We start from the raw sequence: 25275 nt of genomic DNA on the forward strand, positions 1-25275 counted from the left end.
GCTGGAAGAAAACTCAAATTTGGAGATTAATCTGAGAAATGTTCTAGAAAAAAACTTGAAAATATTTTCCTTTTTAAACTCTGAAATTTCCAAATTTTTACCAGAACATTTTTTACATTAATCTTTAAATTTCTAAAAATTTGCATAGAAAAAAACCCAAATTATGAGACTGATCTAAGCTCAGTTTTTTTGGAAAGTTGGAAATTTCAGTTTCAAAAGTTAAAAATCTTGTAAAAAATTACAAATTTTGAGATTCATCTGTAAATTTAAAACTTTTGCGTTTTGAAACTATGAAATTTCCAAGTTTTTTCTAGAAGATTTCAGAGATTAATTTCTAACTTTTTGCTGTAATTTTTTTTGTCTGACTCGACATTTCATATTAGGAAAAGCTCAGGCTGTCTCACCTGTCTCCATGTCACCTTTGACCTCCTCTGGGGTCTTTTCCATCTCGTTGTCCGTGGCGACCTGTCGGACCGAACATCATAAACATTATGACTGAACGGCAGCGGGCGGACGCGGCGTCGCCTGACCCACCGGTTTGTCCAGGAGGCCGTCGGCCGAGCCGTGCGTCCTCAGGATGTCCTGCAGCCGCCGGCTGAACTCCTCCATGGGGTCAAAGGTCGCCGAGGAGGCGGAGTCTCCGTCCAAATTCCCGGTTTCCAGGGGCGACGGCACCAACAGCTCGGCTGCTTCCACTGACGTCTCCATCCTCGGTCACTGAGAAACACATTTTATCGTCTCTTACCGTTTTTAAAATTTTTTCTTATTTTTTAAAAACTTTTCATCGTTTTATGGTTTTTATCGTCTCTTGTTGTTTCGAGGCTTTGCTGCTCGTGTCAAATCTAATTTCTGCTTCACGTCCAGCTGCTGTTTTTCAGCTCAGCTCTGACGGCTGCCCTCCTTATTTCATCTGTCAGGTTTAAAATTAGCAGTGACACACACACACACACACACACACACACACACACACACACACACACACACACACACACACACCTGCTGCCTGTCTTCTATTCTCAGAGCCTCCTAATATGGCGGCCTGCCGGCAGCAGGTTCGGTGTTGGGGAAACGTCCAGATCTCCTGCTGAGAATTTGACTTTTTTCTCTTTATTTGCTTCATGTAGTTCAGATCCCACACCTGACTCGACCCCTGACCTCAGCCTTGACCCCAACCTGGACTCATAGATGTTTTGGTCCCGCCCACTCCTCTGTTAAGCCACCAATCACACCGTCTCCTGCAGGAGTTCAACATGTTGACGAAGTAACTTCATAAATAATTTGTTTACCTGATGATAATGTTCCCAGATGAAACTTTAAACATCTTTAAACATATTTATACATTTAAATACACAACAGAAATGTCTGTAGGCTTAAAACAGCAAAAAAAAAATCCAGTTTGGTGAAACAGAAGCAGATCGGATCTCCAGGAGGAAACTCAGATAAACAAAGTGATGAAGAAGCTGATTTCATAAAAACTCTCCAAATGTGAAGAACATTTAGAGGTTAGAAAGTCTTACCAGGATCCGGGTGGCAAAGGAGAGGAGGTGAAGCTCTGCAGGCAGAGGAAGGTCAGAGGAGGAAGAGGAGGGTCCTGCTGACGAGAAGAGCAACAGCTGATCCCCAAAATAACCCAGGAGATCCTCTCAGGGCCACCGGGGGGCGCTGTCTCCCGCTCAGGGCCACCGGGGGGCGCTGTCTCCCGCTCAGGGCCACCGGGGGGCGCTGTCTCCCGCTCAGGGCCACCGGGGGGCGCTGTCACCCTCCATCTGGGAATTAAATGTCAGCAGATGAAGCTTCCAGGTTCTGATCTGCCAACAGAAAACGGTAAAAAGGCGAACAGTAACGGAGAGCATGATGGGAAACTCTGACTTTTACTGGAGCAAATAATTACTGGATTATTCCAACAGAAGGAGAAATTAAATTAGTGAGAAATAATGAAAAGGTTTTCATTCTTGAGGGGAAATAAAAACCAAACATGTCCCTAAACTCTCTCCAAAAAGAGAAAATATTCAGAAAACTGGAAGGACCCTCAAAAGTGTTTGTACTTTGACCCAAAGGTGAGTTCGGTTCTGCTGGCCTCGAGTTTGAGCTCAAAACCTAAAACTCTTCAAACATCTCCATGACAGTTTGTATCTAAGAAATGTCCAGAATTAGCTAAAATGCTGAAGTTGGCTACAATGACTTCATGCAAGCTATTGCTAACATCTGACTAAAACTGATGTACTCCAGTTTGTTAGATTTAACTTTTACATCAAAATTACCTAAAATGCTAATTTATAGTTAATGCTACTGTTAGCTTGTGGGCTATCACTACAATATTGAGTAACATCAACTTCAGTATGTTGGTTTAGCTTTAAAATCTAAATTACACACAATGCCAACCTTAGCCTTAAAGATAATGTTAGCATGAGTGCTACCATTAGCAGTGTATTAGCTTACATTAGCTAAATGCTTAGGTTAGCTAAATGCTGTTAACGTTGGGCGCTTTGAGGCGAGTTAGGGAAAAATAGCAGCAGGTATCAGGATACCATCTCCTGTTCTGAGCAGAGAACCGATTTCTCTACAAAATAAGTTATGAAACTATGATGACAGCAAATCCTCAAAAATAGTTTCAGGAGTTTAATTCCTGATCAGGAAATAGGAAGTTTGCAAACTTTTCCATACCAAAGCCTCCCAAAGAGCATTGACCTCTGACCTTTTTTGCAAATTCAAAGACACGAAACATGTGAAGAAACAAACTTTTATAATGTTTTTATTCAATAATTATTACATTTATTTAGCATAAATGCTACCTCATAACATCTGGTTTTAATTGGCCATGATATGTCAGATAATATATTATGACTTTATTACCACATAATACAATGTTTTATTACAATATTTTATATTAATCACATCAAATTTTATTTTATTCTCATGATTTTTTGTGCCATTTGTCAGAAAGTTTTCCATTTCTCACTTGGAGGAAAAATGAATTTGACCAAAAAATCATGCATTTATATAAATTAACTTATATTTATCTTACATTTTATTTTATTTAAAAAAAAAACATGATTGAATATTAAATTTAAGATTAAAAAATTTACGGGATACGTTTGAATTTCTTATCTACCCTCCATCCCTCTGAGGCCCCACAGCGCCCCCCGCAGGCCCTACTTAGAAAACACTGCAATGGGAAGCAGGAAGTTGTGCTTTTCTGTGCACTGTTCCCCCTGGTTCTGTTGGGTCCGGACCGGTTTGTGCTGCAGAACTCTGAGGAGCAGCTGATTGTCTGTCATGGTTCAGTCCAAATGTGTCCAACCTGAACTGGGAACAACTGAGACATGGTCCAGGTTCTGGTTCAGGTCCAATCATCATGGTTCTGGTTGGACCAGGAGCAGCTCCCTCCTGGATCCGGTCCAAGAACCAGCAGGAGATCTGGTTTGGGTTCTGAAACTCCAGACGGAGCGACCCGACTTGGAGCGTTGCTGTTACGATTTCTGAATCTAAGTAACAACTTGGACCCGACCGGGTTCTGGAGCCGACTGGGCTTGGTTCTGGTTCTCACAGAGACGTTTCCCTGGAGACGCCGAGCGAAGGCTCCAGCTGGACGCCGTTGGCTTGATGTCCTGCTGGACGGTCGCCATGGCGATCGGCGGGACGCTGCGGAAGGAAGGACAGGATTAATCTGGAGGTTCTGGTTCCTGCAGTTCTCAGCGCCGCCACCAGATGGCGGCAGACCAAACGGCATCACCTAGAATCAACCCAATTTCAAGGCTTTAATTCAGGAAGTAAAACATCTTTTAGGTCAAATTGGACATATATGGTAACTAAAGGTAACACAGTTACTGACTGTGCTATGAAATGGCATTTTGTGGCTGGAGATCACATGATACCGGCCCTTTAATGAATCCTCTTAGACACAGGGGAATTATGGTGGGAAGAAGCAGCAGGCAGCAGCTGATTGGTTAGCAGAGGACGGTCTGTCTAGGGGACGCCGTCCGTCCCAGCAACAGGCTGGACAGTTAAAGTTCACGTCCAGATTTACAGAGCCAGACGCTTTTCACCGCATTCAGAGAAAAGATTTACTGGACAGACATGAAGAGGCAACGCTTTAGAGGTCGCCCACGCTGAGGGCTCGGCCGGAAGTACAGCAAGCTAATATGTTAGCTAATGCTAATGAGCCAGAAATCCACAGTTTCAGTTCTGAAGCTGAAGTTTCAACATTGTGGAAACACAAATGTTTTTCAACCGCAGCAGCCATTTTAGCTAACGTCTGAGAAACACGATAAAAATATAAAGTTACATTTTTATTTCAATAAAATCTATTTTGCTGTTTCTGTGAACTCGGCAAAGTTTTTAAACCAAACTGTGGTTCATGTTGGGGATTATGTTAATCTTATGAATAAATATATTCCTGCATAAAATGAAACTTGTTTCTTCTAACAGCAGCTGAGCTTTTCAGGTGAACCCGCCCCTCCCAACATGGCCGCTGCTCTGACGTTTCTGGAGGAAACACTCACCGCCTGCAGGGCTTTGCTCTCCGTCGCCATGTTGACGTTGTGTCGTTTCAGATCTGACTTTATAAAAGCTGAAAACAAAAACAACATGTCAGAGCACCGCGGCCTCTGATGACATCATCAGTGATGGACCTGGCCTACCGGTCAGAACCACACCCAGCAGGATCCAGGCGGACAGGAAGACGTTCCCAGCCAGCGGACCGAAGGCCGTGGTCAGCCGGCCCTGAATCAGAGTGAAGATGATGCCGAAGAGCTGCAGGAGCAACGAGACGATAAATCATCCAGAAAGTTATGGCGATAAACGATAATGCTGCTGTTTTTAGACCATTTTCGAGTAATATAATGGTAATAATGCAAGACCAATAATTCTAATGAACATTTAGCAGTGAAACTGGAAAACATTTGAAGCATCAGAGACGGATCGGAGGACAGAGTCCCGTCTTCATGGTACCTGAGCGAAGGCGTTGAGCAGCCCTGACGACGTCCCCTCAGACTCGGGGTAGGTGATCTCCACGCCAAACTCGAAGCCCAGAGGAAGGTAGCCGGTCATGAAGAACCTGACAGGAGAAGAAGAAGAAAGTCATCTTCACTGCTCAGATCCATGATTCTTTTTATAGCTCAATGAAAAACAATGTTTCCTTCAGTTATATAAATTTTACTTCCTGATTTAACGTCTTGAAATTGGGCCTCTGTCTCTTTAAAAACTCCAGGAAGTCATCCCAACATGGCTCCTCTTTTAACCCTTTAACGTTTTTACCAGCTTGGCTCTGAGCAGCAGCTCCTATAATTGTGTTTGCTAATTGCTGCTGGCTAGTCAGAAGGAGCTGAGTGGGGGTGGAGCTGCACCTCGAAGGCGGGGCTAGGTCCACCAGGGCATTTTGGACAACTGAATGGTTGCCATGGAGATGAAAGGATTTCTTAAGTCAAGCAGCACTGTAAGATAAAAAGTTGATTTTATGGGACGCTGGCCCTTTAAAAGCTGCAAACATCTGGAGTTCTGGGATGCCCTTCATTGTGATGTCACTATGACATCATCATTTGTTTCTGTTATGTAAACATCTGACGGTGTTTCCGTCATGCCACCAGCAGGCGTGTTTACACCTGAAACAGCTTCCTGTTTCCAGTCTGGTTGTTGGACCTGAAAGGTCAGAGGTCAGAGGAACCGCCCCCTCATACCCGAGGACTCCAGCTGTGAAGAAGACCAGGTAGATGTTGTTCAGGTCCAAGGTGAAGGTGAAAACCAGCATCCCCACGAAGGACAGCAGGTAGACGATGAGAGTGGTTACCCTGGCAACGGAGGACAGGAACAGTTAGGGAGGGATGGATGAGCGGATGGATGAAGTGTTGGATGAGGTGGTGGATGGATGAAGTGTTGGATGAGGTGGTGGATGGATGAAGTGTTGGATGAGGTGGTGGATGGATGAAGTGATGGATGGATGAAGTGATGGATGGATGAAGTGATGGATGGATGAAGTGATGGATGGATGAAGTGTTGGATGGCCTACTTGTAGGTTTTGGTGTGGTCCAGCCAAAGGCCACAGAGGATGGACCCGACCATCCCGGCCAGAACCAGAGTCAGTCCGATCCGCCCAGCGTTCAGCTCCTGATCCTGAGGAACGGAGAGAGGAAGGTTCTGTACCAACCCAGAACCCAGAGGGGTTCTGCTGGGTCATTCTGGGTTGGACCAGGTTCTGCTGGGGTCGGCCATGCGTCGTTCTGTGTCTCTTCGTGCTGCTGATGTAACCGTGGCGATCGTCAGTGTTTACCTGGAAGTAGTGGAGGATGATCTGGTTGAGCAGCGTGGAGACGGAGTAGAAGGATCCGGTCAGGATGCCTGCAGACGCAGCAACAACGTCAGAGTCCAGCTGTCTGGCCCTCGTCTGCTGGGGAACGCTGCACCGCTAGCTAAAACACTAGCTAGCCGTAAACATTAGCTCTGCTGATGCTAACGCGCTATACTGACTCTGTATTAAACAGAAGCTAATGCTAAAGCGCTAACCAGTGGTAACAGCACTTCTGCTAATGTGCTAAAAGTGGAGCTAATTTTTCGCTTAACACTTTAGCGTTTCTGCTAACTTTAGAAACATTTAGCACAACTAGCTTCCCCTAGATTAATTTTTAGATGTGAAATCTAAAGTGTTAATTTTCTTGGTTGTTTTTGAAAATTTCAGTTGAATAAAGTTTGACCTCTGGGTTGAGGTTTAATTTATATTCATGCTCTTATTTTGAAGTGGATGAAGACTGTTTGGACTTTTTCCCCTCAATAACTTTATTTAAGACAAGAAACATGGGATCAAAAAAAAGACATAAATACCAAACCTAAGGGAAATATAAAACATTATGATGTCAACATTAAATTGGTGCTAGAGGTTGCAGTCTTTGAACTGCAGATAATTTCAATTGAAGTTAGCAATTTAGCATTAGCTTCAGGTAAATGCCATGTTGGTGTATTGTTTTGATATTAGCTTCAGCTACATGAAATGTTACTATAGCGTTTATTGTTAGTTTGAGCTAAATACCATGTTGGTTTATTACTTTAGCATTAGCTGAGCTAATGTTTATGGTTAGAACTTTAGGGTTAGCGTAGCTAGCCTTTTAGCTAGCAGTGCCCTCCTCCATCTCTCTAAACTGAAAATCAGAAGTGTTGGTTGTGGGAAACCTGGGAAACTTGTGACTCTGTTTGCAGCTTTAAAAAGATGATCCTTTTTTATCTGGAAATATCTCAATTATTGGAATTAATGTCAAACACACCTGCAGGTTTTCAGTGATTAATCCCTGATGTTTGCCAGATGGGATTAGTTTGACTGTTTTAACCATCTGAGGTTAATCCCTGCAGGTCAGAGCAATTGCAGAAACAGAAGTAGTGAGAGTGGGATTCTCCTTCTCACCGTAGCTGATGAGTAGCAGGACGAAGGCTTTGTTCTTGACCAGGTTGATGATGGACTGTTTGTAGGAGTAATCGTCCAGCGGGACGCCCGGTAACACGGCCTGCGCCTGGCTGGGCGGCAGAGGCGGTTTGTCTTTTATCACTGCAGGACAGACGGAAACAAAACACGACTAAGATTTCTGTTCAAAAAGCCATTCAGGTGAGCGAAGTTCAGATGAAACCCACAGAACATCAAAACACACAGACTCGGCATATTTAAGGACCCTAGTGGCTAGTGGCGACATTACACCTACCAGTCCTAAAGCTCAATATCACAAATCAATACCGTTCTCATTCAGAAAGTAATCTTTTTTAACCAATAAGAATCTGAAAAGTGTGGTATACATCTGAATCTGAGTCAGAACTCTGAAGAACCTCCTTTGGCTGCAGGTCAGCAGCCTGCATGTGACCTGAGCTGCAGATTCTCTGGATCTGACGGCTTGCCTTTAACCACAGTGGCAGTTAGCATGACTTTGCATACTGTTAGCATAGCATGATTTTGCATACTGTTAGCATGTCATTGGATGCTGCTACTCAAAGCGACCCTCCAGCCTTCATCACTTCTCTCTGACACAAAATCCAAAAGCGGGAAGCTTTCAGTCAGAATGTGAGCTAACAAGTGTCAGGCTAAGTGCTAATGTGGGTAGAAATATGAAGCCGTGTGTGTGTACCTATGACGGTGAGGACGAAGAGGCCTGTGGAAACAGCAGCTGTCCCATAAAACATGATGCTGATGTTGCGACCTGAGGGACAAAAGATCACCTTTAGCTGCTTCCAGAAACCAACCAACGAGAAGCAGCTAATGGTTGCCTAGGAAACACAGGAAGTTCACATGTGATGTAAAAGCAAATTATGAAATGAGAAAAACCCGTTTCACATTTGTAACCTGTGAAACAGGTTACAAATATTCCAAGTTAATCCAATTTCCATGACAACTACTAGGGATGCTCCGATCAGGTTTTTGCTGCCGATTCCGATCACCCATGAGGCCGATCTCTGATCGCTTTGGGTATAAATGCTACTATGTAATCTGGCAAAATGGAAAAATGATCTGGTAATAAATTCACCTAATTTAGACATAAAACATGCAAAATACTTGCAGGAACAAAACAGCAGCTATCAGTCAAAAGGACTGAAAACATTCAATATTTAACAGTAATGCTCTCAGACATAAATTATACAGGAGTCAAATAAATCTGAAAAAGGAAACATTCATTCAAAGTTAAAAGCATCAAAATACACAATCCTGAGTTACTGAATCAAAACTTCCTGATGCGGCTCCGATTGGCTAGCCGATTGATACTGGCTCCGATTTATCTGCTTTATTTTAGGACAGTGAAAGTTTCAATACACGTCTAGAGTTTGTTTTCAGCTCCTGCTGCAGCTGCTCGCTGTGAGAGCTCACCGTCTGGAGGCTCAGCCCGTCTGGGAAATATTACCACCAGTAGCGACGGTCCGACAGCAGAACCAGAACCAGAACCGGCGTCTCACTCCGCAGCTCCAAGACTTGAATTATTGTTGGTGTTATTTGTTTAGCTCTCTGACCGTGATGCTAATCCGGTGAGTGTTGGTAGCTGCGCTGCTCTACCTGCTGATGGGTCCGGATGTCTTTGGTTCCTGCACTGATGCAGCCAAATCAGTCAAGTTCTTGTTTTTAAATATCATATTAGATTCGTGGTGTTGATGCGTCGTGTCGTGCTTCACCCCGAGGTAATTCTCCACCGCGACTCGCAAACGTCCCCAATCAGTTAAAGTTCCTCACTACAGGAGAGCAGCTGCAGGCTGAGAAGGGAGACGCAGGTGATCAGTTTGTGATCGGCAACAAGAGACAGCGATCGGCCGCCGATGGATCGGCCGCCGATGGATCGGCCGCCGATGGATCGGCCGCCGATGGATCGGCCGCCGATGGATCGGCCGCCGATGGATCGGCCGCCGATGGATCGGCCGCCGATGGATCGGCCGCCGATGGATCGGCCGCCGATGGATCGGCCGCCGATGGATCGGCCGCCGATGGATCGGCCGCCGATGGATCGGCCGCCGATGGATCGGCCGCCGATGGATCGGCCGCCGATGGATCGGCCGCCGATGGATCGGCCGCCGATCACATCATTTCCTTCCACATTTTGGAAGCGCCCAGTCCAGATCCGGTTCTGGTTTTGGAAGCGCCCAGTCCAGATCCGGTTCTGGTTTTCCCAGTCACCTGTTCGCTCCAGGTCCTCCGGTGTGTTTGGTACCAGAACTGGAGGCAGGAGGAACCCAATGGCCGTCCCCAGCTGAAACACAAAGATTAAAACACTCAGATAAATGTGGAAACATTTCCTTATCCGGTAAAATATGTGCCGAATATCTCAGGGTTGGTTAATTAAAGCGTCATTAACAAAAACACAGATATGTTGTGGGATAATGAAGGATTCCCACCAAAAAAACAAACAAAAAAAAAAACACAGGAGGCGGGAACTGATTTTTTTATTTTATCAAAATATTAAAAAATACTTTTATAACCAGGTTATTGCAGCTTTTTAACTATAAGGATGTCTACAGATTCTAAACATTTACTGAAATGTTTTAATTTATTTGCTGGGTCAATGATTAACCAACATTACTGTAACCATAGGCCGGAACAGGGGGGCCCAGGGCCATGGGCCCCCACTTTACGGCCCTGCCCTCCGCATTTACACATTCTGCACGCAGCTCTGACAGTCTGTGACTGACCTCTCTGTGTTTATATGCAGACAGAAGCACAGATAAAACCTCCAGCACTGAGATCTGGACCAAAAGGCTCCAGATCACAGTCACCCAAAGGTTTATGCGCATGCGCAGCTCCGGGTAGGGTTGGGATCAGGAACCGCTCCAACTCTGATACAGTCCCTGTCTAAACCAAGTTTTCCTAAAATTAAATTAGAATTCTGTATTTGTGCCCCATCTGGTCCAAATGCCGCATTTACTGTGGCGACATTTGGAAAAACGGATGGAAAAAAACATCCGATGTCGGCCATGTCCGTTTACGGTCCGCACCAAATGCTCACACACACTTCACCCAGCAGATCATTTTTCCTCAGGTCGAAAATTAATTGCCCGAAAAGTTTTTTGTTGTCGTTTCGTCTAAAAGCCAATCAGCCACCAGGAGTCATTATGGCTGCTGATGGTTTTCAGGTCTCTGTTGGAATTAATTTTTGTTTGTTAAATAATAAGCACATTAAAGTTTAATCATTTTGTTTTTAATGCAAAAATACCGTCATCAGTTCGGCTGGTTTCGGTTCGGCTCTTTCCCGCACAATTAGCGGAACAGCAAACATAATCTGCGCCTTTTGGCTTCAGAGCATCAGATGGCGGCGCTGCGTCATGATGGGAAGGAACCAGTGATGGACCTTCTGAACCAGTACCGAGTAAAAAGGGGGCGTGTCTGATGAAGCCCCGCTTCGAGGCTTGTGTCGGCTCGCTGAAAACCACGTGACCGGCAACAAACTAGGCCTCGCGTTACCTGGATCACGTGACTGCTTCAGTTTGCGTGTCGGTTTTCAAAATAAAAGCGCGATGAGCCTTGCTGTGTCATGGGTTGTTGTCCATTTGGTCGCATCAGAGGATATTTGTCTTCAGTGGCTAAATAAAATGAACATTGACCAACATATTTGATGTGTATTGATGGCACTCATCAAAATGTATTGTTTGTTACAAATTATGTTTGTAGATTATTAAACATAATCTACAAATCTAAATTGTAGATGATGTAAATCTCTTTGAACTGCATTGTTGCTGAAACCTGCTACACAAATAAACTTGGTTGATTGTCTGAAATGGAGCCAGCAAGAGGAAAATCTGACATCTGGGAATACTTTATTATCCTCACAATAAAATTCTTCTTAGATAACTAATCAACCCTCCACCTCCCAATTTCTCACCTTCTGCAAAGTTCCACTATTATTTGTAGTCTGATTAGTAAAGATATATCAGTCTTGCACAGCAGAAACAGATTTAAACTTGTTGCAGAACTAAAATTCAACATGTAGCCAAATATGAGGGATCAGAGCCAATTAGAAATCCAAGAAAAAGTGAACGCCCCGACAGACACTGCACTGCCAAGTCACTAAAACATAAAATGTCTTTATTGTCAAATCCATCTATGACATAAAAGAAAACCCGACACAAGCACTAACGTTCAACATAAACCAGGATTAGACTGGCTACAAATAATTTAAAAAAACATGACAATTAAATATGGTTTCATTGATTCTCCTGTTACTAAACATGAGTTTGATGAAAACTTTGTGACAATATTGCATTTAGTAGTTTTTGGAAGTATGATCCACCTGAGTGACAAGGCTGTTACAGTTTCACCAGCAGATGTCACTAGTGAGTGATGAATGAAGCATCGAGTAACGAACCTTTTTGCAAAGCAAAGGGCTGGAAAGCTTCACTGCTTCATTTGCCCATCACTAGAAGGAACTATTCAACTTTGCACTTGCAATAAATCGGTGAGCAGAGGGCGCCGCTGGACGGACCTTGAGATTTTCCTCCAAGTAAAAAAAAGAAAAAAAAAAAAGAAAAGATTCATTTTTGGATTTTTTTTAATTATCCCAACCCCCTTTAAAATTGCGGAGAAAAAAAATCTTTTGTCAAAACATCATGTACATAAAGCTCATATCTGTGTGCTACAGACAAAGTTGTCCTCCATGTGAGGGGAGGTCACTTCAGGACTAATTGATTGACAGCAGCTGCCATCATGTGCGCGCGCCTGACATTCAGAATGATGAAACACCTCATTCCCCCCACGTGCGGTGGCTGCGCGCGCACCACTCACCTGGTTCCCCAGCACGGCGGTGGCGCAAGCGGTGGAAACCTCCCGCGGTCCGAACCACACAGAGGCGATGCGGGACGGCAGGCCGAGGATGAAGACCTGCGCCACGGAACAGATGACCTGCGCCGTCACGGTGACCCCGAACCGGTCGGGGCTGACGCTGGCGCACTTGAGCCAGGCGCCTGCGCAGTTGAACCCGGCGCCCAGCAAGGCCGTGAGCCGCAGACCGCGGCGGTCCAGCAGCCAGGTGGCCGGAAAGATGAGCGGGATGTAGGCCACCATGTAGACGATGGAGAGCCAGTCCACCTTGTCGCTGGTGACGCCGTAGTATCTGGTGAACACGTTGGTAATGATGCTGTAGTGGATCCACTGGAAGGCGTTCACCAGGGAGTACAGGCTGAACACGGCCAGAACCGCGAACCGCCGCCAATACAGCCTGGTTTCCGGCGCCCTCCCTCCCGCCTCCTCCGCCTCTCCTCCACCGGCGCCGGGCAGCATCGCCGCTCTCTCATCCGGCGGCACCTCCCGGTCCTCCGGGTCCCGGTGCTGGTCGGGCCCACCACATGCCGGATCGGAGCAGGAGTCGGTGTCAGCTGGCCGCCGTGCGCCCTCCGGTTGCGGACTCTTCCTGACAACCGTGATGTCGTCAGGTGCGCCGGTGTCCGCGCGCAGATGCTCCTGCACGAGCTCTCCCGCCACCATGGCGATCACGGATGAAGAGCTGGAAGCGGAAACGACATAAAAACAGAAAACAGTTGTTTCCTCATCAGAAGACGCTCCGGCGGTCCGTTCTGCCGGATTGGATAATTAAAATCCCTCCGCAGCGGAGTCTAGTCCGCCGCCAACATCCCGGAGCGGCATGCAGCCTCCGGTTCAGCCGGTAAACCCGCCCGGCCTTCCGATGCCGAGCAGCCAATGGCCGAGCGGCTCCCACATCCTGTTAAATACCCGCCGACGCCGCTGATGCAACAGACAGAGGCGGTGGGAAGTCCTGCGGGGCCCAGGGCAGAATAACATGGGGGGGGGGGGGAAGAGAGGAACAAAACAAAGCATTTATAAATAAAGTTCAGAAATACTCTTCAAAATAAGGGCTCCATATTTTATCTGTTGGAATCAAGGATTCACAAATAACTGAAGTTATACTAAAACATTTCTCTCTACTTCTTTAAAGATAGTCAAATATTACATATTTTTAAATTAATTTTTTTTAAAATTAGATAAGTGCACATTATTTAATTAGACATATATTTATTTCATATTTATTTAATTTTGACCCCACAATAGTTTGTTGCAATAATCAATAAATCAATTAATTGCATAATAAATTATAACTTATTGTTTCTCCAATTCCATAAAAAAACTGAATGATGAAAGTCTTCAGTCTGGTGTTTTATGTGTCAACCAGCCCTTTTTTTACATGTACTCCTTTATTTGTTTTATCTTTTATTATTATTTGGGATATTTAAAATGTCTTCCAGTTCCAGTGTTAAATGTTCATTATGTTAATAGTTTATTGGTCTTGTTTATTATGGCATTAACATATTAATTGAAAATCATCAAAAAAAATATTATTGCAATAACTTCTGGGACAATTTATCTTCTAATATAATTTCAATTTGTTGGTAAATGAGACCAAAACCAGAAGTTTCCTCCTGCCTGAATAAAGCAATTATTGCACATTTAAGTTTAGCTTCACAAACAAAACCAGCCCTTAAGCTTTGATTGTGTTGACCTTTCAAAATAAAGCTCTCAGATCCAGAAAACTTTACATTTTCTAAATGCATCTTGTTTAAACCTGGATGATGACAAAGGGATTTTGCTGTATTAGCTCCAATTAGCCCTCCCATATGCCCAGCCCCATCATCTGCTCTAATCCTAATCCCAGAGTGACCCGGAGGGTTCCTCCTCCACGCCGTGTTCACCTGCTGCACCTGAACACTAATCGATGACACAAACTCATTCATCGTTTGGTAGAAATGTATGAACTCACATTTCTTGCCCTCATGGATTCCACAACAAGCATATTTACTTTCTGAATTCGTCAAAATAAATTTGGCTTAAAAAGATTTTGTCAGTCATCAACATCAGTACAGGAAACAGCTGATTCTCATTTTAAACAGGGACTGTCAGCAAACCTAACCCAGAAACAACCGAGTGTTGCTCTTGAGCCTCTGGTTTAGTTTGTGGTCATGTGCCAACCATTTGGGCAGACAAGATAATCGTCATATTTACAATAAAAACAAACGAGCTGCCTTCTGACGCATTGCTGGACCGGTTTGGACAGAACCACAGAATCCTTCTTCGTGTTCAGATGAATGTTTTCATTGTCTCTGGTTTTCATCGAGTTAAACAGGAGGGCTCAGACTTGCTCATTTTAAATCAGTGTCTCCACCTGGTCCTCAGCCCCCCTGCTCTGCATGTTCTAGATGAGCCTCTGTTCCAGAACAGCTGATCAAATGACTGCAGGACCATCAGGAGCTGCAGATCCTGTTAATCACCCAGAGATGCAATTCAGGTGGCAGAAGGGAAACACCTGAAACATGGAGGACAGGGAGGCCTGAGGACCAGGATGGAGAAACTCTGAGTTAAATGATAGTTTCTCCTGTCAGTCATTTATGACTGAAAATATAATTTAAAATAAAAAACTACAAACAGCATCGATACAGTGGATGAGGTATGAGTTGGTTTGAGGTCCGTTCTTTTCCCATCATACACTGAAAAAAGGAAACAGGTGATCCAACTTAAAAAACAAGTTAATTTGTTAGAACTAATCAAATTAAATTTATCCAAGTAAATATATTAAGTTTATTAAGTTGTCATGTTAAAACGTAGATAAATTAAGTTTTGAAAAACTTAATTTGATCACATGTAATTAACTTTTTTTTAAAAGTTGGAGCTGCATTTTTTTATTTTTCAGATCAACAGAGAACAGAAAACAGTTGTGTAAAATACATCAGAGCGATACAATTGGCTAAAACTTATGAAAAATATATTGTTGAATAAAAAATTAACCGTACGAATTCATGATAATCATACATCAAATTAAAAGCGGAACTGCTCCGTTTTTTTTATTTAAGCCTGAGTGACTCATCGTACGAATAAAATAAAGAAGCGGGAGGCTGCTATGGAAACGTCACAGCGAAAAAAATCTTCGGAGTAGAACATCTTTCTGCATGAATGATCTTTGGAACGCTAGGAACAGGACGACGTCTCCCGTTGCCATGCCAACGCAGTTAGCAACACAAACTGAACCATTGGGGATTATTTATTTAATACCGGACACGGGGAAGGAAAGATGTCCGGCTCTGAGGGGGAGCGGGTTCTGCTGGAGCCGAACATGCGGGCGGAGACCTGGTGTCGGGTGGAATCAGACCCCCGGGAGTTCTGGGAGCGGGCCGAGCGAAGGCACTACCGGAACCACCTGAGGACCAGCGGGGCGCTGCTGAACGCGCTGACCGGCGGACAGCAGCGCAGGGCGGCCTGCATCCAATGGCGGCTCCCGGTGAAACTACCGGAGCGGAAGCACTTCGACCAGAGCTGTAAGGAGTTTCATGTGCAGGCAGAACCACAGACAGTGACGTTTGAATAAGATGACACACAATCCGTTACTTTATTCCCTGATTGGTTATTGGATTTGCTCACCAGAAACCAACCCAGTGAAGTTAAAAACTTTTACAAAACAAGGCGAAATTACCCATGAAACCCTGAAATTAAATGTCTAAAATATGTCAAAATGTAATACTTTGTATAATACTGGTAACAAAACACAAAGCTAATCCTGATACATACTACAGTTACAGACAGCAACAGGTTACTGGTTACTATGGCAACCACTAACTGGCAAAATAATTTTTATCTCAAATATAGGTCTGGAGAAAATGACTTTGACTAAGCAAAATGAGTTTGAAGAATAAACAAACCAATTTTAACAAACTTCACATTTCTAATAATTTTTAAATGTGTTTATTTAAATTTATTTAGAATTTAATTTCCTGCTCATCAGTTTTAACAATAAAAATAAAAAAACATGTCACCTATTCCTCTGTTTATTTTTCCTTTGCTTCATTTTCAGATAAATGCCACTTGGTGCAAACAGAACGACCAGAACCCAGGGTCTCCTGTAGCAGTCAGTCGTGTAAGCAATCCAAAGAGGCCTCTGACTGAAGACTGCTTCTGTAAAGTCCACCTAGCGCAAAAGGAAATGATATTTCTACATGTATTAAAACTGAAATGAAATCCACGCTGAGCAGCATGGTGTTCCTCAGGGTTTGCTGGAAATGAAAGAAAATTAAAAAATAAGTTAAAACAGAGATGGAAACTGAACTTTATCTCAGGAAACATTTTTAATCAACTTTTGTTCCGTCTCAGATGAAAGTTTTCCAGCTTTTTGGCTAAATCAGGGGGGTCCACAGTGGGTCCTGGAGGCCCGGCATCCTGCAAGTTTTAGTCTCACCTTAACACACCTGCATCAAACGGTGGCTCATTAGAGGCCTAAGCAGGACATTGACATGCTGAAAAGGTTGATGCCACCACTAGGGGGAGAACTAGAACATGCAGGACGCCGGGCCTCCAGGACCCACTTTGGACACCACTGGGCTAAACGATAAATAAAAAGCAAAGTTATTTAATAAGTATATTATGATATTTACTCTGATTATCTGCTGGCTCTGCTGAACAGCCTGTAGGCATTCTGAGTCGTGACCTCCCGGACCGTTTCTGGTGTCTGACCTTTGACCTTAGCAATGTAGCTGCAGGACAGGGTGATGTTAGCCGGCTCGTTCCTCTCCTGTCAAGCAGACGGGGACAGAAGGAGGACGGTCGTCTCAGCGTCTGTCCCTGAGGGACGGCGGCGACTGACTCACGTTCCTGTGGAGGCCGAGGGCCGGAGCGTCCGTCTCCAGGCAGATGTGATCCAGAGGGATCCGCTGGATCAGCCGGTCTCTCTGTCAGAACGTCAACATCTGGTCACTCGCTGGAGCCAAGCCGTTTACTCCGACTGCTTCTCAGTGAAGGAAACATCTCAGTTATTCTGATGCTAAAGAAACAGAATTTCTGGTTCTGAAAACCTGAAACATTTCAGGGAGAACGGAGAACCAAAGGCCAGCGTGGATTCGATGTTTAAGGGGTCAATTTTATCTGCTTTTCAGAGATTTGGAACCTTTTCAGGTTATAGAGTAACTATTGCTAAAAGCGAATGCTGAAGTTTTCACACCTCTGGCTTCGCGTGCCTTTAAGCTCCTTCACAGCTAATCTTTTGCCGTTAATTTCTGAAATTAATTTGGACCTCCAAAGACGGAATAATTTCCCTCTCTTGCTTATCGGTAGAATTAATTCATTTAAAATGAACATTTTACCCAAATTCCTATTCTTGTTCAACTGTCTCCCACTTTTTCTGCCAAAGCATTTTTTCAAAACGTTGGATCAAGTCAGCTCTGCTTCCTGCGGCGTGGAAAACCGTCCACAAGTCCACAAATCCACACTTCATAGATGAAAATTCAGCGGCGGATTGTCATTTCCAAACTTCCAACTGTATTATTGGGCAGCTCATATCCACATCATTTCATTTTGGTTTGGATCTGTGGACCTCCATGGTACAAGGTAGAACTTTTCCTGTCCACCAGATGTTGGTGGACATGGTGACCCGTCTTACCTGCTGGTTCCTGCAGACAGCAGGAGGGAAGGAGAAGAAGAATCCGGCCTCCACAGCCTCCATAGCTGCCGCCGGCTTCCCAGAGAAGTTATGCAGCAGAGCTCTGCTGATCCCTGCAGGGAGACGGAGTGAGAGGACGGACATCTCCCTGCGTCCGGAGACATCTGTCCTGAAGCGGGACAGAGACACTCACCTCGCCGTCTCATGGTGTCTATGGTGACTTTGGCTGCAGAGCGGGAGTGGACGTTCCTGTAGAGACAGCCAATCATTGGCCCGGTTAGACTACAGCGATGAGCGACCTTTTATGGAGTGATGATGTCATCAGTTAGCTGAGCTCACACAGGTAGGTCCATCTCCATGGCGACGTCCAGCTGTCTGATGAAGACCTTCATCTGGTCGTCTCTGTCCTGCTGGGTCGGAGCGCACCACGGCGTGAAATCCAACCCGATCTGGAGCCAGAGCAGGAAACTGAAACATTCCTGATCCGGAAAACTGAAAAATTCCTGATCCGGAAAACTAAAACATTCCTGATCCGGAAAACTAAAACATTCCTGATCTGGAAAACTGAAAAATTCCTGATCCGGAAAACTGAAACATTCCTGATCCGGAAAACTGAAACATTCCTGATTAGTAACTTTTATGTCAGAATAAGAAATGAGGTCAGGAATAAATGTTTTCCCAAAACTATCTGGACTCAATTAAAATCCGCTCCGGATCACTGCGGACGCTGATGACGCTCTGCTTCACACTTCTGTCAGAACCTCGGACCAGAACAAGTTTACCTCCAGAACCAAACAGGAAACGGACCAGAACCTCTTCCAACTTCAGGAACAAAAGACAAAACTTCCTGTTTTTGGTCCTGGAAATATTAATTTTACAGACGATGATTAGAGGATGAAGTTTAGAGTAACTCGTTCTGTAAAAGCCCTGAAGAAGGGCAGAAGTGTAAGAAGGAGCCGGACACGGTGCTTCTGCTCCAGCGGCTTTCTGAGGAGGAAGTTCCTGCAGCTGGCGCTAGACTCCCCCTGCTGGTTGAATCGGACCACTGCATCACACTAGTCAGCCTCTGAAATAACCAAATTTCACTTCTAGAAAAATCATATGGATAAATGACTAATCACCAGAGACAAAAGCCATTATCTTTAAAAGACTTAAAGTAAAATATGGGCCTTTTCCTATTAAACTAGTCGGAGATCAGAGTGACATCAGAGTGACATCAGAGTGACATCAGAGTGACATCAGAGCGGCGTTCACCTCTCCAATGGCGACCAGTCGTTCTCTGTGGCTGTAAAAAAGAGGCAGAGCTTCTTCCAGGTCCTGATGGAAATAAAACATCATCAGTAAAAAGATTTGATTCAGAAAACAAAGTTTTCCTCTGAGCATAAAACTGAACGAGACGATGAGAAGATTTCACAGAAAACTTTAGACGACTCTGAGTTTGATTAAAGAAACAGAAACAAACATTTATGGGATGAAGAGAAGATGGTAACTAGGTTAGTCCTTCATGATGGATGGATGGAAATAATTTAATCTATTAACTAATTTCTAAATAATACAATAAATTATTTTTTGCTTTTTAATCATAAGGGACTAAATTTGCTGATTTTCAGTGAATAAAGCCCAGTCTTTCCCCCTCAGAGTCGGTCGGAGCGTGGCGTTCCCGAATCCCTTAAAGAACAAGCAGAGTTCCCAGCAGGCGCTCCGGTCCGGGTTTTCCTCCCGCCGAGGCGTCCCGACACCGATACGCTCCACGGATCTTCAAAGTCAATAAAGCAGAAGTGAAGGTTGTTGTTACCTGAGGCCGGACGCTGCGCTGACCCCCGGCGGCCTGCAGGGGGTGCAGCCCCAGACACGGAGCCACCAGGTCCGGATATCTGTGGGAACGAACAGGAGGTGACGACCAGCTGGGAGGAATCCTGACAACATGAGACCTGCCTGTACTTTAAACTACAGTTTGTTTATGTTCTGGTGCTCAGAGCCGCTGGACTGGAAACCAGAACCTCCTTCGGGTCGGAAGGTTTCTGTAACATGAATCCTGGAGCGCCGACCTTTCCTGCAGACGGAGAACTCTGGAGAATTCCTCCACTTCCTCTGTGACGGCCACCAGAGTCTTTACCCCGACCTGAACACAAGGAGGTTCCGTTGGTTTGGTGTAGTCAAAGTAATCGCAAAGGACAGTTATGATGTGGTTCTTGATGAGGAGTTTTTACCTGCCTGGTTCTGTGGATCACATCCGGAAGATCCTGCAGAAGAGAAAAGAGACGGCTGAGATCTGAAGTCTTCAGACCGCGCTGACCTTTCCACATTTGGTCCAGTTACGACCAACAGAACACAAACAGAACCAGGAACTGGGAACCGGATGCTGGCCCAGAAGGATGAACCAAACGCAAACAGAAGTTACAGAAGTTATTTAAAACAAAAGTTATTCCATCATAACTTCCAAATAAACCAGAAATTAACATGAGGGGGTTGGTTTAGATCAGAGCAGATTTATGTGCTGGAATGGCCTAGTCAAAGATTCTCCAGATTATTAAAGTGAAAGGATTAAAACACACTTTACATGTAGACATTCCAGATTTTTCGAAACTTAGTTTTCTAAAAATCACAAAAATGATCCAGATGGACTAGTGAACTTAATTAGCTTAGATGAGATGAGTAAATAAACAAACGGTGCTTTGTCACCATCTAGTGGCTGAAGTGTGAATTACAAGCTTTTCATGGAAGCTGAAGTGAACAAAGGGCAGTGAATCCTGCTCAATGCGCAATAAAGTATATATATATTTACGCTCACAAGTGTCTTAAATTAAACAACATTTAGTCAAAATTCTACAAATTATTACTTATTAGCTTCATGATGCTTTTTGGTGACACTAGGCAGCTAAAGAGTGGAAGTGTATTAATAGTATTACAGTTTATTTTATTTAGTATTAACAAGTGATATGTAAAATGTAGGTATAATTACAGAAATAGTAAATTCTGTGTATGTACTTTGATTATGCAACTTTAAATCAAGTAATTTATCTGGATTGCAAAACACAATAGATAAATAATGATGTAAAAAATATGTACACAAGTAAACAATACATTTTATCATGAAACAGGAGACCAAAGTTTCTAGAACAGTGAAGTGATCCTTCAGTATTTAGCTGCATTTAAACTGAAAATCAATGATTGTTCAAATTTATGTTGAAATTAAATTTATAAAACTGATTTCATATTGCAGAAAGGGTTTAGGAGCTCATTGGCTGTGTAGCAAAGAAAAGTTACAGAATTTCGCTGTATTTGAAATATAATGATCTGTTTCATTCCTTTATGTCTGGAGGATCTAATTAGCATCATTCATGTACCTGCTAACACTTATGGAGGTGCAATATTCAAATTCATAATTTCTAATTACTTTCTCATCTGATTGGCACAAAAAGACATGCTATGTATTTTTGTACACTTTGATATAAATTCAGACGTTAAGGGTCAAATTTAGCTTGAATTAAAGAGACTAAATATTGAAATGGAAAAATAACAAGAGAATGGAAGATTTGGACAAAGAGGGAGGAAATCATGTAAATATTTTCTATGCTCTTCTCTGTTTCCAGTACTAAAATGAAAACTTTTCTCCGCATTTTGGGCTATTATTTTATATTTTCCAGAAAACTGACGTATGTTGGGCCTTACCTGCTGGAACTCAGGGGCTGATATGTGACAGTGACAGTCAACGAAGCCATAATCCATTACAACAGGAGAAAATTTGAGTTTTTATGAAGAAAAAGCCGCCACAAAGCAAGATGTAAACACCACACAGCTAACGGCTAACAGCTAACAGGAAGCACAACATACCGACTTCCGGTTGGCGGCGGAACTCAACCTGAAAACAAACAGATCGGGCGGCAAAGATGGAGTCTTTTCCGATCCAAACATGTCGGCATGAAGACCCAGAGCAGGAATTCAGAGTTCAGCTGACATCCAAGAGGAAAACCACCGAGCGGATGAGCCGATGCTGCGAGCTTTTACGGAGAGCTCTGGACGGACAGCCGGACATTTCCGAGGACAGCCGAAGGGTTTTAGTGCAGGAGCTGCTGGCCGTGAGTCCCGCTGCTTTCTGCTGACTTTAAGCTCCACTGCGGTTTATCCAGATTTATCTAGCAGGATTCAAACTGGTCGGTTCTGGAAAAACTCCGCATCTGTTGCTGCTAATATTCGGCACCAAATCCGATCAAGAAAACGGATATTTAATAGTTAATTTTCTTCGAAATTCTAACAAATTGGTAGAACAATGTTTCCAGATTCCAAACCTGGAAGAATTCCCATGAAACACGGTTCTCCAGTTTTTAAATTAATTAAATCAATAACCACCAAATACCAGAATGAACGATTTAATTTCTTCTGAGAGTAGGAAGGGTTTGGTTTTGTTTCCGTTTGATGCCAAACCTAAATTTTGGCCTTGTTATTAACTAGAACCGAACCCTGTGTATCCAGGGTTCGGTTCTAGTTCGGTTCTACCAATCCTGCTGAGAAATTGTTGTAAAGTTTTGCCTGAAAAAAATTACCAACAAGAAATATAAAAAAGAGCATAAAAATGTTTCCTTCAGATCAAATTGATGAGTTTTCTGCCCAAAGCTGTGATGGGACCAGTCAGCGGAGCGTTGTCGTTTCCTCTCATGGTTTCTTTCTAAGATCCTCCTCAGCCTCTCATTCATGAATCCGGTTTTTCCCGGTTGTCAGGCTTTGTGTCTGAATATTTGTGGATCTCTGCAGAACTTTGAAGCTGCTGTGAGGCTCAACGTGTTGGTGGACGGACAGCCGTGGGACGAGGCTCCAGACCTGGAAGGTACTTCCTGTCCGTCCCGCCGGTCCGGTTCTGGTTCCTCTGCGTTTAACACGGATGTCCTCCTCAGATGAAGAGGCGTTGGATCTGGAGAGCCTCCTGGACGACAGCATCCTGGACACCGCCTGGAGGCGCCACTCCTACCCCAAACGGATCCTTCCCCATGTGGTTCACGCCCTGAAGGCCGAGCGGAAAGTCCTGGTCGGTTCACATGGACTGATCCGTTCAGCCAACAAGCCGACATGTCAGAGAACCTTAGAGGAACCTGCAGGTTGTTTTCTTTGGGCTTACAGAGCAGAACTCAGTGGTGCGTTCAGGGACCAGGCTGTGAGTTCCTGAATTACCACACGGTTCAAATTACAGCCTGACACTTAAAACACTCTGTAAGCCTCGAAAGGAAAACATGAGAATTATGGGAAAAAACCAGGAAGTTACAGTTAGCACCAGGTTTTACAGCAGAAACTGTTTCCGGAAAGTAACCAGCAAGTATCTCTAAAATAACCATTAAGGCTGTTTTATAGGTAACCAGAAGATAAAATCAGATTTTTATGTGTTAAATTATTTTGGTGAACTGAAGGTGCTGCTGAACTCTTCCTGTCTGTGTTTCAGGGTTTGTATGAGACGTCAGTCCAGCCTGCAGAGCTGCTCAGAGATCCAGATCTAGGTCAGTTAGACTTCCTGAATCTACTTTCTGATCTTTGGTTGTTTTAACAAAGCTTGAAAAATAAACATCTCAGACAGGTGACAGGAAAATTTGTTCTTGTTTCTTCGTTCTGAGGGGAAATGTCTCGATAATTCACTGTTCCACCAGCAGAGGGCGTTCTCTGTCAATCTTTACAAAGTGACTCAGTTTTTTAACTTTTTGGCTAAAAAATAGAAACGAGACAAAGCAGATATCCTGTCATAATTGTAACAAACTGACCTCAAACAGGCCGGCCTTGTTGCCGGGCAGATTATGTCCAGCTGACCGAGCAGCCGCTCCACCAGGAAGGAAGAACTCGGAGCAGCAGAGATGTGAAAGTTTCTCTGCTGCTGAAGTGAAATCCTGAAATGTTTCAGCACTTCTTCTTCTTCACCTTTTTCAGGACGCAGAGGAAACGGATGTAGGTGCAGGTTGCCGTGGCAACGCTAAGCAACAAAAAAAAGGTTTATTTGCAGGAGTCAAATGCATCAGATGACAGTGTGTTGGGTCAGAGGTCACACAGTTAATTAATCTTATTAATTAACAAAGTCAGACGCGACCGTCGACCACAACATGAAGGACAAAAGTTTTCAAAACACGATCCATTAAAAAACCCAAAATCATCATTAAACTTAAGGAGCTTGTTGAATATTTATATTTTCAAACAGAACCGTATAAAGTAAAGATTCTGTTTGGGATGGCGCCACCATCCTTATTTCTGTATCAACTGGAAAAGGATTGAAAAAACAGAATTCTGAATTATTTCTTCTCTCAGAAGATTAAAAGAAATTGAGATTTTTTTTCTCAATCCTCTTCTGTAGTTTAAGGATGACCAGCGGTGCCCTCTGCTGGTTGGTGGCCAAACTGCAACACTAAAGTAAAAGCTAAACGGACGATGCTAGTTAACTGATTAAATTAATTTTAATCTAATAATCCACTGATCATCAGAGGATGATAAACTGTTAGCCGCTGCTCACCGGTCGCTCCGTTTCCTCCAGAGAGCATCATGAGCGACGTGTCTGCTGCGGCTCCCGGCATGGTGAGGCAGGCCATCCAGGTGATAAAGGTAAGGTCGTCTGCAGGTCGTCTGCGTGCTGCAGCCGCCTGCGCAGGCCTCACGGTGTGTCTGTGTCTGCAGTCCATCGACGCGCTGCAGCAGCAGGCGGCCGGACTCTGTGAGATCCTCAACCTGAAGCCCAGCGCCGCATCGCTGCAGATCCACAGGGAGGTGCTGGGCTCCGCTGCCATGCCGCCTGCAGGGGGCGCCGCCAGGGGCCGGCAGCCCGTCCACAGAGCCGTGGAGGAGGAGGCGGCGGCGCAGGGCTACGAGGCCGACAGCAAGGGGGCGGAGCGCAGCGAGGAGGAGGAAGAGTAACGCTTCCTGGAAACCACGGAGATCAGGAACTGTTCAGATCGGGAACTGTTCAGATCGGGAACTGTTCAGATCAGGAACTGTTCAGATCAGGAACTGTTCAGAGATCAGGAACTGTTCAGATCAGGAACTGTTCAGATCAGGAACTGTTCAGAGATCAGGAACTGTTCAGATCAGGAACTGTTCAGATCAGGAACTGTTCAGAGATCAGGAACTGTTCAGATCAGGAACTGTTCAGAGATCAGGAACTGTTCAGATCAGGAACTGTTCAGATCAGGAACTGTTCAGAGATCAGGAACTGTTCAGATCAGGAACTGTTCAGAGATCAGGAACTGTTCAGAGATCAGGAACTGTTCAGATCAGGAACTGTTCAGATCAGGAACTGTTCAGATCAGCTCCAGGTTTCTGGTTTCTGGTCAAACCTTCAGGATTCAAATGAACATTAATCCCAGTTTTGTTTGTTTTTTACGTTCTTCATGTTTGTTCATAAAAGTCAAAAATAAAACTATTTTCTGCGTCATGGTGAAGC

General features: G+C 44.2%; 5 protein-coding genes across 10 annotated transcripts in view; 2 read left to right on the forward strand and 3 right to left on the reverse strand.

Annotated features, from left to right (window-relative positions):
* Positions 1 to 1594, reverse strand: part of txlnba (taxilin beta a) — a 9509-nt gene extending 7915 nt beyond the window's left edge. For both annotated transcript variants that reach the window (XM_088002119.1, XM_088002118.1), the window contains exons 1-3: positions 1518 to 1594; positions 535 to 717; positions 405 to 465 (exon numbers count right to left, since the gene is read on the reverse strand). In XM_088002119.1, coding sequence (XP_087858245.1) covers positions 405 to 465; positions 535 to 708 — 235 coding nt within the window. In that variant the 5' untranslated portion in view covers positions 709 to 717; positions 1518 to 1594. The remainder of the gene's footprint in view (positions 1 to 404; positions 466 to 534; positions 718 to 1517) is intronic.
* Positions 1595 to 2736: 1142 nt separating this feature from the next.
* Positions 2737 to 13139, reverse strand: flvcr1 (FLVCR choline and heme transporter 1). Its single transcript, XM_014981385.2, has 11 exons — positions 12224 to 13139; positions 9626 to 9698; positions 8097 to 8168; positions 7388 to 7528; positions 6266 to 6333; positions 6005 to 6108; positions 5676 to 5786; positions 4951 to 5056; positions 4641 to 4752; positions 4503 to 4570; positions 2737 to 3642 (listed from the first exon to the last, which is right to left on the reverse strand). The coding sequence occupies exons 1-11, from the start codon at positions 12920 to 12922 to the stop codon at positions 3544 to 3546; spliced, it is 1653 nt and encodes a 550-aa protein (XP_014836871.2). The 5' UTR covers positions 12923 to 13139; the 3' UTR covers positions 2737 to 3543.
* Positions 13140 to 15515: 2376 nt separating this feature from the next.
* Positions 15516 to 15809, forward strand: spata45 (spermatogenesis associated 45). Its single transcript, XM_014981384.2, has one exon. It carries the CDS (start codon positions 15516 to 15518, stop codon positions 15807 to 15809), a length of 294 nt encoding a protein of 97 aa, XP_014836870.2.
* On the reverse strand, positions 15807 to 21846 carry tatdn3 (TatD DNase domain containing 3). Of its 5 annotated transcripts, none has more exons than XR_015761756.1 (11): positions 21705 to 21846; positions 20081 to 20113; positions 19919 to 19992; positions 19666 to 19744; positions 19125 to 19187; positions 18210 to 18319; positions 18064 to 18119; positions 17871 to 17983; positions 17083 to 17163; positions 16870 to 16968; positions 15807 to 16406 (listed from the first exon to the last, which is right to left on the reverse strand). XR_015761756.1 is itself a non-coding variant. In XM_088001761.1 (11 exons), exons 1-10 carry the CDS (start codon positions 21783 to 21785, stop codon positions 16875 to 16877), a joined length of 822 nt encoding a protein of 273 aa, XP_087857887.1. In that variant the 5' UTR covers positions 21786 to 21846; the 3' UTR covers positions 15807 to 16491; positions 16870 to 16874. The 5 variants fall into 5 exon arrangements, 3 of the variants coding, with proteins under 3 accessions (XP_087857887.1, XP_014836866.2, XP_087857888.1); XR_015761755.1 differs by having other exon boundaries at positions 15807 to 16491; XM_088001761.1 differs by having other exon boundaries at positions 15807 to 16491; positions 16870 to 17006.
* Positions 21761 to 25273, forward strand: nsl1 (NSL1 component of MIS12 kinetochore complex). Its single transcript, XM_088001763.1, has 6 exons — positions 21761 to 21949; positions 22623 to 22695; positions 22763 to 22893; positions 23302 to 23356; positions 24373 to 24440; positions 24513 to 25273. The coding sequence occupies exons 1-6, from the start codon at positions 21761 to 21763 to the stop codon at positions 24747 to 24749; spliced, it is 753 nt and encodes a 250-aa protein (XP_087857889.1). The 3' UTR covers positions 24750 to 25273.
* Positions 25274 to 25275: the final 2 nt, after the last annotated feature.

The sequence above is a fragment of the Poecilia mexicana genome, unplaced genomic scaffold (assembly GCF_051168715.1).
Source record: "Poecilia mexicana isolate PSO_F unplaced genomic scaffold, ASM5116871v1 scaffold_21, whole genome shotgun sequence".
NCBI lineage: Eukaryota > Metazoa > Chordata > Actinopteri > Cyprinodontiformes > Poeciliidae > Poecilia > Poecilia mexicana.

Coding starts and splice junctions, on each gene's coding strand:
- tatdn3 (XM_088001761.1), bottom strand. CDS start 21,785: ATGTTTGGATCGGAAAAGACTCCATCTTTGCCGCCCGATCTGTTTGTT. Junction 19,188..19,665: donor AGCGCAGCGTCCGGCCTCAG/GTAACAACAACC, acceptor TATTTCCATCAG/GACCTGGAAGAAGCTCTGCC. Junction 18,120..18,209: donor ATGGAGATGGACCTACCTGT/GTGAGCTCAGCT, acceptor CTGTCTCTACAG/GAACGTCCACTCCCGCTCTG.
- nsl1 (XM_088001763.1), top strand. CDS start 21,761: ATGGAGTCTTTTCCGATCCAAACATGTCGGCATGAAGACCCAGAGCAG. Junction 22,696..22,762: donor CGAGGCTCCAGACCTGGAAG/GTACTTCCTGTC, acceptor TGTCCTCCTCAG/ATGAAGAGGCGTTGGATCTG. Junction 23,357..24,372: donor GCTCAGAGATCCAGATCTAG/GTCAGTTAGACT, acceptor CGTTTCCTCCAG/AGAGCATCATGAGCGACGTG.
- spata45 (XM_014981384.2), top strand. CDS start 15,516: ATGTCCGGCTCTGAGGGGGAGCGGGTTCTGCTGGAGCCGAACATGCGG.
- flvcr1 (XM_014981385.2), bottom strand. CDS start 12,922: ATGGTGGCGGGAGAGCTCGTGCAGGAGCATCTGCGCGCGGACACCGGC. Junction 9,699..12,223: donor CCGCCGTGCTGGGGAACCAG/GTGAGTGGTGCG, acceptor TTTGTGTTTCAG/CTGGGGACGGCCATTGGGTT. Junction 4,753..4,950: donor TGCTCAACGCCTTCGCTCAG/GTACCATGAAGA, acceptor TTGCTCCTGCAG/CTCTTCGGCATCATCTTCAC.